A 15,494-nucleotide genomic window follows, 5' to 3' on the forward strand; every position below is an offset into this window, starting at 1 on the left:
CCCCATCAAAAACCAGGGTGCGCATTATACATGTGGCAATACAGTATTTACCTTTGCCTTTCTATTTCAAGTTATTTGCGACAATGATGATTAGACAAAAGAACTAACACAATTAATGAATCATAACAATCTGTAGAATCTCTGAAATGTAAAGTACAAGTAACTGCGAACCCCAGGCATTTAGCCATCACCTTTCCAGTCAGGAAATAATTAGAAACATTAAGGAATGCCTTGTCAGACATTGCTGAGCCTTCTTGATCACCATCATTGCAAACAGGTGTAAACAATGGCAATCAAGGAAGAGACTACAGGTAACCGAGTCTGCATTATTGAGTAAATTCGAGTGGAATAAATGTCTGGGGGAACGGAGGTCAGTGGTCAAATCTAAACCATCAGTCAGGAGAAGGGAGTGAAGTCTGGGCTCTCAGTCTGGCACCATAAACGGTAACCTCATTCTACGTAGTCCGTGGTTCGACACCTCGAGGGAGCATCTCCGCACAGGTCAGAGACAGGTATTTCCACACATCATGCTTATCCAGTCCGTAGGGGTTTAAACTCAAGTGTTGTGTTTTGACATTCATGTGTGTGTGAGATTGTAACCTCTCGCTTATTATCATAAAGCTTACCATGAAAAGCGAGTGCTCAAATAACGAGGATGAATGATACCTTGAGTTACATCATCCACCAGGACAGTTAAAGTTCCTGGTTAGATCCCACGTTCCTTGCAGAACGTTACGTAATATTCTGCATTTAAGTTTCAGGAAAAGGAAGACACAGTAGCAAATTATTCTGAAATGAAGTACTCACTGGTTTTTAAGAAGTATTATTAATTTCAGTGCCCACTGCTACCATACTCTATGGAATTGGTGGCCACCAAAATTAATAAAACTTCTTAAAAAAACAGTTTCACAGATGAGTGAGTATGTCATTTCAGTATAATAATTCTGCATTTAGTTGAGTGGCCCACTATTTTATGTTTTGGTTTGATTTGTTGTTTTAATTCCACTTTATGCACAGTAAGGCTAATCGGGACTGGACCTACAGTTTAAAGTGGGATCCGAACCACTTGTGCCTCCACCGGGTATCGAACCCGGGACCCCTTGATTACAAGGCAATGACGCTACCACTGCGCCATGGGGGAGGCTCCACTATTTTATGTGTTAGTTTCATTTGCTGGAACCTATTAATTTCAAACTCTTGCTGCCTTTATTGTCTGAGGTGTCGGTGATGCAGGTAGTATCGGAATCATTGTTGTTTATATTTTGCTTAATAATATTGATATAGGTGCATCAGCACTGCAGGTAATTTACATAAAATTCCTAGTTTAAGAGGTTGCAAGATATCCTTAAAATAGATTAAAAAGTAGAAAAAAAAATTACGCACAAGGACAGAGACATATTAAATTGAAGTAAGTTAGAGCTCAGTAACCTGTGTGGTATAAACAGTTGCCGGTATTTAAAAGCAACTAATTATAGCTCAACATGGATAATAAATGAGTGGCCACGGTGGCTCAGTCGGTAACGCGTCTGACTACCAAGCTAAAGGTCCTGGGTTAGATCCCCGGCCGGTTCAAATCCGGGAACTTTTCTAACGTTGGAAGTGGCCCCGGTGCCCACCCAGCGTCGAATAACATGGGTACCTGGGGGGTAAAGGCAGTCAGGGGCGTGATGCTGCTCACATCACCCCCACTCACGACTAGATCAAGAAAGTGTGGGGCGTTACTCCCACACCCTCTATATTTCTTTATGGCGTGGTGCTATGCACAGGGGAGCACTTTACCTTTTTTTACATGGATAATAAATTGTTGGAAATATTTAGGTTAAGGTGGATTTTAGCAAAATCAGTGCACATATACTTATTGTGGCAACAACTGGCCACAAACATTCATCCAATGTTTCAACACAGGCATGTTTAATCCTTTCAAGGGAAAAGAAAAGGATTAAATGTACATTGTGTATAAATTAGAATGAGGTTTCTAACAATAGTGGAGTCTTGTATAAAATTAGGTTCTTTTGTAATTCCTTATATTTTGTATAATTTTTCTGTTTTGATGTTAAAAAAAAAATAATAATACACGATACAAGGCACTTTAAAAGTCTGTTCGAGCTTTTGACTCCATATCAGCCAACATCAGGGTTGATCAAGAGATGGAGATGATGTGGTAGATGTTCTGATGCTATAAAATATTCAAGAATTACATCAGAATACTAAAATATGTGTTATGTAATCATAACATAACATGTTACACAAAAATAAGTCAAAAATGAACTTAAAATTCTACATAATTTCGAGGATAATTAAACTGCAAAAGCATCACAGACTACATGAAAGACCAAAATGCCGAAGTAGTATCAGCCAGTACTGGTAAATAAATTCCAATCCAATTGACTGAGCACTAATTTTATCCTTTTTTAAATATTTTAACAACATTTTAACGCTTCTACATGCCATTCATTTCTCCCATCTCTGAATAAGGGTTGAGGTACATCCGAGAGGACAAAACATGGTATGTGTTGATGACATGTTGCATAAAATACCACCCTTTTTAACATGTGTAGATGTCAAAATGTTAGGTAGGTAAAAAGTTTTTAGCCACATGTGCAACTCTCAATAGTTTTTAATCCATAATATCTAAGCCTACTGAGACAATCTGCAAGAGTTTTAGATATTGAGTTCTGTGTTGTGTAGATGAAACTCACATTTTAGCAATCAACATGCTACTCACACTATAATTTGCAAATTTCAAAGCAAATATCATATTAATAACTTACATCAAGTAATCCACCAAATCTCATTACAGTTAGTAATGAATGAACATGACTCTCGCTTGTGAAATACAGTCTTGTTCGCACATGGCGACCTGGGCTTGATACGCCACGAGAATATCTGAAAAACGAAAAGAAGAAAAAAAGGTGAGAATGTGATTTGATATTTGCTTAGTTGCAAAGCAAGAAGGAAGTCTGTACAGATACAAGTTGGTATTTTCTCTAATATAATTACCTCATTTGCATAATGCTGTTACCATAGATGTATAAATAATGTATTAGTTTAGCGAGATACTTGTGAGTAGGGATTATGCTATAACTATTTTCGATATCAATTGAATATCGACATCAACGATACCAGTAATATCAATACCAACACGTCTAAACCTTTCACTCTTGGCATTTGAATATCATTTCTCACTACGAGAAACAGAGAATCATGTTGTTCTTTGGATAGGCCTAAACGTAAACAGGAGTCCCATAACACAATGGAGTTTGAACTCCACTCCATTGTATCAAGGTATTAAAAATGAACAAGATTGAATGGTGTTCCGAGAAGTGTAAAGACCACATTTTTGTCAGCAAACAAGAAAGGAACACTAGCAATCAGAATTGAATAACAGAAATGAATGTTCTGAAAATCCATGCAAAAGTACAAAAAAATATGCATTTTATCTAGGATCCCCCCACCCCCACACACAACAAATTGCAATTCACTAAACTACTAATGACATACTTCAAGGCTCATGTAGCAATCAAAATGTGTATCTCAGAACATTATCTGAGACACAGTATGTTCTCAAGATCGTATTAAACATGCCAATGGTGCTTGGTCATTCCAACTGGGAGTTAGAGAAAATACCTGGTGTTCCATTTTTGTACAGTCACGGACACTGTTGGCTTGTAATGAATACACTGACTTTCAATGGAAGCATTACAAGCCAGTAGTGTCCATGACTGTACCACCTCAGCGTTTACAGGTTAAAAAGCATATACACTGGAACAATTATTTCCATTCACATGAATTACTCCACATTACACATTCAACTTTTCCGTTCCTAACTCAACAAAATTCCCTGTATTTTAGCCACCATGGAACATGTAATAAAAATTCCACTATAATATGGGAAACATAAAATCAATGAAAATTATATAACTTGGAACATTTATTGGAAATAGCAAGGTTAGGACTGAAGTGTAGGAAAATGTAAATACCTCCCCCACCCCCTTTCACACACATACCTTATACAATACAGGTGACACTACTTACTGTGGATTTAGCCTGTTTACAGTTTCATTATCAGACTCTTCGATATTTCGTTGTAAATCAGCTCGTATTTTCTTTAGAAGTGGTGTGCATATGCCTTGACTAATTGCCAACTTCTCCAGTTTGGTTACACCATATTCCTTAATAGAAGAAATTCACAACCAAATAAGCACACATCTTATTGAGGATGGGAAAGATTAAATAGAAATTACTAATAATTTTACTGATCTATCTAAAAATAACCTGTAATTTAGTGCAAAATTCCACCCTTTTGTCATTATGTATTTTGTTTACAAAAATATAATTTGCATGTGCTAATTTTATAAAGTAAATGTTTATGTATATATTTTGATTTTGTTCTCAAAGGCAAATCCCATTACAGTCACATCATTATAAATATTAATTAATTAAAGATATTATGACACCTTCAGATTCTTCAAGAAACATTTGCAATTTTTTACATCATCTTTGTTTGTATTAGCAAAAATGTCATATTGGTTCATGTTTATTTTAAAGTAAAACTGTGGTACATTGATTAGTTGCAATGAGATATTTGCGTATAAGCATTTTTACAAACTTTGAACAACTTTAATAACTTGATACAACCATATAAGTTCATTATTTACACTGATAGCATAATAGGGGACTGGACCTACAATTTAAAGCAGTATCTCAACCACTGTGCACCTCTACTGCGGATTGAACTGGGTAAATCACTATGCTATCACTTTAAACTGTCAATACTTAAGTATCTATATTGATGGAAAATGGTATGAGTACTAACATTAGCGGCATTAACTCTGCCCTAATATTACATCTACCAACTTACCTGTGGTATCACAATATCTGCCAAATACTTTGCATACAAGTACAACTCCTCAGCCTGGTCAAACTGTAATGTATGCTGATTGTGCTGGAGATCATATTTTATGCAGTCATAGATGTCAGGTATCTTTGAAATATCAAAAGTTTTGTTCTTTGTACAGAAGTCCTTTTCTATTTTACCCCAACGGCGACCCATCAACTCCCAGGTCTCTCCATGATACAGAGTGGCTTCTGTAACACAAAGAAAATTCATTAATGTTAGAAAGAGTTTGATTCAAGATGATATTTCGTCAAAATGACTGTCTTATTGTGGACACAGGGTTGTTCAGAAAAGATTTCCTGTTTTTGGCTAAGACAAAATAGATACAGGATATTTGAGTGCATGTGTGTATCTTTAATCAGTGATCATTCTTTGGTCATAAAAATTCAAATATGTATCTGTGTCAAACTATGAAACAAATAAAAAGAGTACAACCACAAAATGTGATTTACATTGTTATTGATGGGACCGATTAATCAGTACCATATTGGTGTACCGGTAAAATTACCGATTATTTTACCAATCCGATATATCAAAAAATATCTGATAATTTAGTGCAAAATTCTGCCATTTGTTGTAATTTTTATGGATAATCTCCATGCTCTACTTTCTAAAAAAGTAAATGTCTAAATATGCAATTTCTTTTGCACTGTAGTCACCTTGAAAGACATTTATTAAGGAGGTAAATGAACCTTCAGGTTCTTTAAGGACCATTTCTACTTTTATATCAGATCGGTAGAATATCGGTTATAAGTATCGGTACTTTATCAGTATTGGCCAATCCCTATTATTAGGTTATAGTTGTATCTCCAATATATTTTACCTTGGAACTATAACACATCTCCAGAAAAATACATTCAGTTTTTTCATCCCAAAATACAGAAATAAAGAATGTTCGTATATTCTTACATTACATTTTTGCATTGTAATAATCACCTAAACAAGGGTCTGTTGTAAGAGTGGCCCTTGAGGTTGAAATATGCCTGATCTAATAAAGACAATTTTATTATTATTATTGCTTGCTGCACTTATACTCTACAAAACAAGAAAATCATATCTCTTACGTAAACAATAAGGCTGAGTCAATACCAAAGTTGATTTATTTACTGATAGCAGCTGATACTTTTCTGGGATTTTGGTCTTTACTTTAACAGGGTCCAAAAAAAATGCCACAACACTTCACAGTATCAAATTACCCTGGAAATTATTCCAAGATTCCTTTCATTTTGCACCAGTGTGTTGTTAAAAAACTGGATCTTGTGATTACATAACATGTATTTTTTAAAATATTTTAAAGCAAAATTCTTTGCAAATTGATGCATATACTGGTGTGGAATAATTGAACAACGTTCAATTGTTACGATTATCAAGCATTGGTGTAGGAATCAGTTCGAGTATTGGTCCAAAGAGGTATTGACTCAGCCCTAGGAAAGAAGCACATATTACTTGTAAAAAAAAAAAAAAAAGCCATGAAGGTGTATAGGGGGTGTGGGGTTAGGGCCCTACACTTTCGTTATCACAGCTGAAGGTGGGGTGATGTGATCAGCATCACGCCCCTGGCTGTCTATACCCCTCAGTTTCCTCCAGGTACCCACTTTATAGGATGCTGGGTGGGTGCCGGAGCTGCTTGAACAGGTGGAAAAAAATCCTGATTCTCCCCCGCCGGGGATCGAACCCGGGTCTCTCGCATGGTAGTCAGATGCCGTAACGACAGAGCTACCGTGGCTTGAATACCCACCATGCAATTGATATTTCCTACAAGAAACAGTGTTTTTCTTTTTCACATGCAAACATATGAAGTCTGACAACTAAGTTCGTGAACTCATTCTAGAAAAAGTGCTACATACATCATTGCTGAATATCACTATGGCCATCTTCGAAGTACTCCCTTTGTGAAGTTGTGCATCAAAGCCCACCCTTAAAAGCAACTTTGGAACTCTTTCTCTGGAATGGCCAACAGAGCTGTCATCGTATTACCCATGATGTCCTGAACGTCATCAAAATGTCTTCCTTTCAATATTTCTTTCATCCTCGGGTAAAGAAAAATGTCATTGGGGACTACGACATTTTCGTGACAACATGGCCCAAAACAGTCTTGTCTCTCCAAAAGCTCTTGGCAAACTTCAACTCTCCTTTGCCTTTGTTCATCAATGAGCTCCTTCGAGACCATTTTTCCACACACCATTTTCATGCCAAGATTTTAAGTTAAGATGTCCGTTTTTCTATCGATTATATTTCATGGCCTCTCTTGCTTCTCAAAGTCAGCCAAGGATTTTGCCGCATAATTCGACAAATTTTTGCAATGTTTTCAGCACTTTTGCTTGTTACTGGCCTCCCTTCATCAATGACACTTTCTCTTCACTCATAAAAATGTTTAATCCATTTATACACTGCTGTTTCTTTATGGCATTATACCCATAAACTTGTACTAACATGCCCTTATTACACTTCCACTCTTGTCAAGCTTAATAAAAAATTTAGTAATGTTTGTTCATTGCTCTAATTCAAGCTCCGACATTCTCATGACTGAACACAAAAACATGCAACAATAATGAAGAACGCCACCCATCAAGACACTGAAACATGTTGACATGAACACAGCTGTGAGACACTGATACACCAAGGTTATGAAACCTTAGTGAGTTGTTTGTACAGTACTGCGAGCATACGCACACAGTGGCAAGTTCGCAAACTTAATTGTCAGACCTTGTAAAAGGTGGTGCAAAAGTCATCATAATATTTGAACTTACCTTTATTTTGACATCTTGTTGTTTATATCAGTAGTGTTTTGTCAGTTAAATAGAAGATACTCACAAAATTTATTGTGTGCAAAAATGAATAAGTATACCCTACACACAGCCCGCAAAATATTAGCTGTTTTGCGTGACACTTTTCCGGGCAGAGTAATATCACATTTTGGTGATTTGCCATGGCCAGCCAGGTTCCCCGATTTGACCGATCCGGATTTTTTCCTTTGGGGATATTTGAAGTCATTGGTTTATGTGAATAAGTCAGAGACGTTACAGCAACTAAAGGACAATATTCAGCATGAAATTGAAAACATTTCCCCGCAGATTCTTTCCAACACCAGCAATGCAAAATAAAAAGAGCCCAAATTTACATCAATTTGAATGGTGGTCATTTATTGGATGCTATCTTTAAAAATTGAGGACATAAAACGTACAAGTATCAATAAAAGTTTAACACAAAAAAAACCTACTTTGTTTAATTTAAAACCCAAGCTATAGGCTAAGAAAATCAGGTGATGACTTTTGCGCCACATTGCATGTATCAGTTACATGGGTTGATAAAAAATATTGGAGATGGGGACAGATTAATTGGAACTCTATCGGTATCGACCAATGTAGGTATATCGGTGTATTGGTTTATCAGTAAAATTACCAATTATTTTACCAATCTGACATAATAATAAATATCTTATAATTTACTGCAAATTTCTGCCATTTTGTTATAATTTTTATGGATAATCTCCATGCCCTTCTTTTGAAAAGTAAATGTCTAAATATGCAACTTCTTGTGCACTGCAATAACTTCAAAACACACATTTATTATGGAGGTTAATAAACCATTCAGGTCTTCAAGGAACATTTGGTATTTTATATCAGATCAGTAGAATATATCAGCCCATCCCTAAAAAATTACAGTGTGTGTATTGAAATGTTGCTTCTTTATGTAACTTATACAATTATATTGTTTGTAGAGTACAAGTATAACAAGCAGCAAATATCTATGTCACAGCAGTGTCTGATGCAATTTAAACACGTCAAATTGATAAAAAGAAATATCCCATGAAGATTCGAAAAAGCACTGCACCTTTAGTTTTTGGGTCATCCTTCTTCACTTTGACAATGTCCATTAACTTCTGAATCAGATTTTGTACATGCTCACAACACTTTACAGGGTTCTTGACAAAGTTCATAGCAGACTCAATGCTGATGGCACTGCAAGGGTTAATCTTCTCTCGGTCTTCTTGGGTGAAGTCTTTGTCCTGCTGCATTAACTCGTGAAGTCGAGCTTTGGCCCTAAAATGTAAAGAAGCACTATGTTTACTTGTAATAGAAATTGTATTGAAACCTGACCATTTTTTGAGGCATGTGGTACATATTAAGAAAGAAAATGTTGTTGGATGATAATCTGTGGCAGATAAATATCTCATCTGACATGGGAACAGATGACTACTTTCTTCCAACTATCAGCAATTACGCATTAGGTTCAATGAAGGGTTACAGTTGCTGTTAACTTTTTGTGTGTCTCGGGGTGATCACATAATTTTAGATGTCAAGATGACTAATCACCTTTTTAGACATCACGGAGTAACAGTGAGGATGATCACCAATTACTACTGTAGGAATTGACAATTTATCATTAATTACCAATACATTTCTGTATTTTTAAAAGTTTTCCTTACTTTGTGTCATCCTTCCGGCTTTTGCTTAATCACAGAATATGACAAACTTTGTCATAAGCGACATTCTGCTGTGAATTAATTTGCTATATACTCAAGTGAGTATTTGTAAGATATTTGATTCAGGACTGCCAACCTCAAATTGCTTATTTAGCGTAACAAGTTACCTAATTTATTGTTTGCACGTGAGATGGCAGCAGTGGGCGGTAATACATTTGAAGTTCTTTTGTAATACCAATTGTACTCAATAGATGTCCTCGGTTGACACTTTGTAAAGAAATAGTCTTCTTTCTTCTTATTTTTTTTTTTTTTGCAGTCGCTTGGTTATAAAAATACTTCTGTGAATTATAATTTAATTAAGTAATGACATTATGCAAATTGTACTATTAATACGAAATCATCTGGGATTTATGCATTCATCTTGGGAAGAATGAATGTGCATAAGATCTGAGGTAGAGAGTACGGCAGGATCGGAGTGTTTGGAAAACCCGGAAGAAAGGACGGAACGAAAACGGATTCTGGAGAGAGAAGGAGAAATAATGGACGAGTAAATTGGACATGATGATGGAAATCGAGGGATATCCGCTCAATCATGGACGTACGAGTTGATATAAATAGCACGATTTGAGCACGAAAGTTGATGTTTGACGATTTGATGAAAAGATGAAGCCGATGGACCCTATTACGAAGGATAAGTGAATTTCTTTTCGGCTTACAGGAATTGATGGTTGATATGCACAGTGACTATGTAAGTACGAAAATTCTTTATATATTTAAGTGACTACCAGATGCTGATGTAAGGATAATTGAGAAAACCGCCAATCATCGCATTCTGCATTATGCTAGCATTCATGTGCAACGGGTTATGGCCATAACATATTAGCGTTAACGCAATACCGCAAAACGTGGTCGGTAACAAAGGATTCTAAGAATAGCTACGTGAAAGAATATCGTTGACTAGTCATAATAAACATTTATGAACAACATAGGTAATCTATTCATATTGTCTGTAAAAGAGTATTGATTTCTCATTCATTGGCTTGTATGTAGCGCAAAGGCGTAATTAGGTCAAGGTCACGTGACGCATGATATCATATGATTTAGCTCTTATCAAAGTAGATGTTGAAATCTCAGTAAAATTCGTTGTTTATGTAACCAACGTCTCATTTAAAAACAAAAGTCTTATGATATGTTCATTTTGAATTCCGGCTGATGTTTATTATTTTATTACGCATCCATATCTGTAAGAGATGCATAAAGTCGGGAAAGATTGAATCAAAGGTACACTGCCATCCTTTTGAGTGTCATTAAAGTGTTGTCTGTCACAGATCGGTGTACTTCCAGAAAGTTTTGAGCAGTGTCGATTTAATTGTTTATACAGACACGAGTGAAATGTAAGTAGTTGTTATTAACATATGGCCTTTTTTTTCAGCGTTGATTAATGATTGTGAAACTAACATATGAATTCTTTTTATGTTAATTAATAAATAAAGTTCCTATTGTTAACTCGTGGTGTTGCAATTTAACCCAAAGGGTACCTCAGTGTGTAGAACATATTAGCATTTTGTGTACTAATACCAGTTTCTTTCCAGAAGGGGGGAAGCCCACCTCCCACTTTTCATCCTGAGATTTGTCAGTAATAATTTTAATATGAGGATATCTAGGGGCATACACTACTGTTAAGTAGTTAACCAGTACTACCTCGAATTGGTGTTCTCAATCATCGGAATGATAGTTCCATGGTAATTTCAAGGGAATCTAGTATGGTGGCATAGGCCTTAAGTAAAGTTCTAGTTTCATCTCTCGCGGGAATTGTCAGTGGTCTTGATCCCAGGTGGCATACCAGTATAGTATAACCTGTCACTTTGAGGAATGAAATTTCAAAGGCATGCGATTCCGTAGGAATAATCAGAGGGATTATTTGAGTATGGTCTAATTCAGCATATAGGGTGTGCCTAAAAAAGGGGTACATTTAGTTAAATGAGAAAGTCAGATAGTGTTATGAAATTTGATAACTAACAACTTGAAGACTTAATCAGGTTTGGCTTAACTTAACGTACAGGGTGTATCTAAAGGAAAGGTATAGTTTGTTAATAAATAAATGAAAGACTTTGTGATTTATTGTGGAAGTTAGGCTCCACATTACCTATAGCGAGCGTTTATTCGACAACGAAAGGTGGTTTCCGTGGGAAGTTTATTAAATTTATTTGGAATCACATTATATGAACATAAGTTTAACTATTTATTTTCCTGTAGTTTACGGTTATTACAAGCATAAGAAAACAGTTTTTTCTTTGTGACGTTTCAGGAGAACACACGCTCCTTTCATCAGACATTTATTTTCATTTTGACTAAAGATACAGTTATAACAATGGTTAGTAATTTTTAAACAAAAAGAATCCGTTATATAATGGATGTTGTCAATGTTACATTGTTGTAATATAGCAACTTAACTGTGAAAAAAGCAGTCTATTTTATTTTTATTTTAGAAAAATGGCTTTCACACTAACAGAATAAACCAAATCAAAAAACAAGTTGCAAGAAAACTAAAGGAAAAGAGAAATACAGACAAAGATGAAAAATCTGTTGAAAAGAAATTTGTGTGCATTCCATTCCACAAGGGATTCTCACATAAAATTGCAAAAATTTTTAAAAGTTTTAATTTCAAAATTGTTTTTAAAGCACCAAGAAGTTTGGAATGTACATTTAATGAATTCAAAATGAGAAACTCGCTACCAGATGTGGAAACCACAGGAATATATAATATAAGTTGTTCATGTTCAAAAGATTATGTGGGACAAACAGCAAGGAAAATGGCAATAAGATGGCACGAACATGATTTGGACATTATAAATCTAAACCCAAGAACAGGTTTGTCAACTCATATCATCGAAGAGAAGCATTTGATTAAAAAGAGAAGGGTTTTAAAAAGATTAACGGGAAACACAGAGTTGAATGTCTGGGAAGCCTCGTTCATTGCAGAAGAACACTGGAATAAATTAAATAATGAAAATGGTAACATAGATCCAGTGTGTTTTCTTTTTCACAAATGGAGTAAGCCACCATCTTTAAAATTTAATGTAACAGAAAACATCAAGAGACTTTGTGAAAACAATGATGAATTTGAATTACCTGATGATATTTGGGATTCATAATTTAAAAAATTCTAAAATAAAAATAAAATAGACTGCTTTTTTCACAGTTAAGTTGCTATATTACAACAATGTAACATTGACAACATCCATTATATAACGGATTCTTTTTGTTTAAAAATTACTAACCATTGTTATAACTGTATCTTTAGTCAAAATGAAAATAAATGTCTGATGAAAGGAGCGTGTGTTCTCCTGAAACGTCACAAAGAAAAAACTGTTTTCTTATGCTTGTAATAACCGTAAACTACAGGAAAATAATTCTATCATGCAAGCAATGCGTACATACAAGAAAAACTATAAGTTTAACTTGTGGCCCTCCAGTCATAGCTTCTAGCGCTACTGGCGAGACGAACAAGAACAGATTGAATGGTTTAGGAATTTAGTTGGGAGTTTCGGGCAAGGTTGAAATTTGAGTTGGAGGTTCTTGTCACGCGGTGGAATGTAGGGAAGACCCCTCCACTGGCGGATACGTCTCAAGAAATGAGGATGAATTATGATGAAGGGAAATTTGATGAAGGGATATTCACAATAAAACAACCAAGTCGACGGCAGACTCAAACCAAGTGCTGAGAATCATCCACCCACCGAGGCTCAATATGTTTCTGGAGCATGAGTATTTCACAAGGTATGCTTTATTACATTTCAAATATCCTGGGAATTATGCAATCTGCAATTTTCTCATATTCTATACAATTATTTTGTGGCAAAAGTAAACTTTGTGATAAAATGGCAGTTAATTCAATAGTTTCCTAGTATTTCATGCGAATGTACAAACATTTTAAAGAAAACCTTCGTAGATTAATGTGGCATGTTGCAACAGAATACTTCTTTGATAATCATAACATAGTTTACACATGATTTATGGCAATTGATTGTTTTATTTTACTTCGCTTTTCTGCCATTTTTGGCAGACTAATCACAAAGATGAGGATGGAAGGCGATAAAATGAAATTGATGAAAGGACAATCGCATACATACATAAAGAGGGAAAGCTCCACTGAGAATTATATTGGCTGTGAGTCCATATGGCCGAGCCTTGTTAGTCTGCAAAACACAGTCCAGAGTTACGTGGAAGAGACATCTGGCTGTCTTCAGAAAGAGTCACCCCTTGCACTCCATGATTTATGATAAGTAGTATAAGTATTTGTTCATAATTGGGAGAAGAGGGACGTGGTAGTAGATAAATACAGAGAAACTAGTACCCACTTTATCAGCAAAACTGGTTTCTTCGTCTATGTTGATTTCGGGTTCAAGAGCGGTAAATAATATAACATTTCGGTGTTATAGCACGATGAATAATCACATCAAAAGTGCTATATAAAATGACATTTTGGTTTTTAAATTGTGAATATAATCCTAAATTTGATTTAAAAACTGCCCTTATTACACGAAGTAAAATTAACCCTTCTAATAGCACATTTAAGTAGTTACAAGAGTATTAAGTTTATTCCTGTGTAAAGGGGTCCATTTTTGCTTCTCAAATATGCGTATTTACAGCAGAATTAATCAATTTTCCATGAATTGCATAACTCACAGGATACTTCAGAATTCAGAGTGTGTCACGTCAGTATATAAACAGTAAATTTCGTGTTAAAGAGTATATTTCGCATTATTTCGTAACAAAACAGGGTAGGAAAATGCACCTCACACCTTTCAGAAACATGAAAAATGAACATCATAGCCTGTTATTTCATATTTCGTGTTTTTGACAAAAACGAAATTTGCTTGACGGGCTTCTATTGTTCAAAGTTCTCCGGCTGTCGCAAGGTGCGCTGTTGTTTACTGTACGTCTGCTATTCCTCAGTGCTAACTTGATTAATTTATTTTACTTTGCATTTTGTGCCTCTTGGCTAATTTGTAAAAAAAAAAGGAATGCGTGATGAAATTGATGAATGGACATTCACAAACAACCAAGCTGAGTGGGATTCGAACCCGAGACCCTTGGCATCGCAGCACGATGTGCTAACCATTCCGCTACAGGGTCCGGCCCGGCCCTAACTGTTGTAGTAGGGGAATCCAAGTGTGGTGTGCCTGTCCGCTAACTATGTCTAGCTCATGTGAGAAGTGCATTATGGCATGTGTTTCCTTGATTTTGATGTCTACGAGTGTGTGGGCAGTGTGCTTGACTTGTACCTTTTGTATTTTATGGTTCTTGTATTTGATGTGTTTAACAGTAGTGGGTTGGTTCTTTTTTGCATATTACGTGTTGTTGGATTCCTTAATTGACAGGTCTGAAGGACCTGCTGATGTAATGTGCCTTGAACTCGAACTCGTAATCACATACAACTGGGTTATCAAGGGGGGAGAGGAAGTACCGTTTGTGTTTGTTTAGTTTATAAGTTATTTTGGCATTAGAGAAAAAAACAGTTTCGCGGATAAAGTGAGTACTAGTTTCTCCGTATTTATAAGTATAAGGTGCCATCAAATGAAAAGGTCCATTTCCATGTACAGAGTTTATTACTGACATTGACTACACAAATTCACCACATGAGGTAAGGCATTTATCTCACTTGGATACCAACTGATGAATGTCTTGGGTTGTGAGGCAAACAATTCTGTCACTGCTGGCAGCAGATCTGCGTCCGACGCACAGCAGCGTCCTCTGAGGTGTTTCTTCATGGGTCAAAAATGTGGAAATCACATGGACTCCAAGTCAGGACTGTAAGAAGGATGGACGAGCACTTCCCACCGAAGGAATTCCAACAGGTCCTGCATTTTATTGGCGACATGGGGACGAGCATTATCGTGCAGTAAAATGATGCCTGTGCTGAGCTTGCCAGGTCGCTTACGCTTTATTGCTGTCCACAGATGACACAGTGTTTCGCAGTATGTGTTGGCATTAATGGTGTGTCCTTTTGGAAGGAACTCCACTAGCAGGGGACCACGGTCATCGAAGAATACGGTCACTATGATCCTGCTGGCTGATGTCGTTGCCAGACATTTCTTCGGTTTGGGTGACCCTGGGTGTTTCAACTGCATACTGTCACGTTTGTCACCGTATACAGCCTGCATTCTC

General features: G+C 36.1%; 1 protein-coding gene across 9 annotated transcripts in view; it reads right to left on the reverse strand.

The window, feature by feature from the left end:
- l(1)G0196 (inositol hexakisphosphate and diphosphoinositol-pentakisphosphate kinase) overlaps positions 1–15,494 on the reverse strand; it is a 198,247-nt gene that overhangs the window by 59,742 nt on the left and 123,011 nt on the right. For all 9 annotated transcript variants that reach the window (XM_083143232.1, XM_083143227.1, XM_083143231.1 and 6 more), the window contains 4 exons: positions 8,732–8,940; positions 4,862–5,088; positions 4,036–4,172; positions 2,772–2,886 (listed from right to left, as the gene is read on the reverse strand). In XM_083143232.1, coding sequence (XP_082999358.1) covers positions 2,772–2,886; positions 4,036–4,172; positions 4,862–5,088; positions 8,732–8,940 — 688 coding nt within the window. The remainder of the gene's footprint in view (positions 1–2,771; positions 2,887–4,035; positions 4,173–4,861; positions 5,089–8,731; positions 8,941–15,494) is intronic.

This window comes from Lepisma saccharinum, chromosome 21 (genome assembly GCF_977018435.1).
Source record: "Lepisma saccharinum chromosome 21, izLepSacc3.1, whole genome shotgun sequence".
Classification (NCBI taxonomy): Eukaryota; Metazoa; Arthropoda; class Insecta; order Zygentoma; family Lepismatidae; genus Lepisma; species Lepisma saccharinum.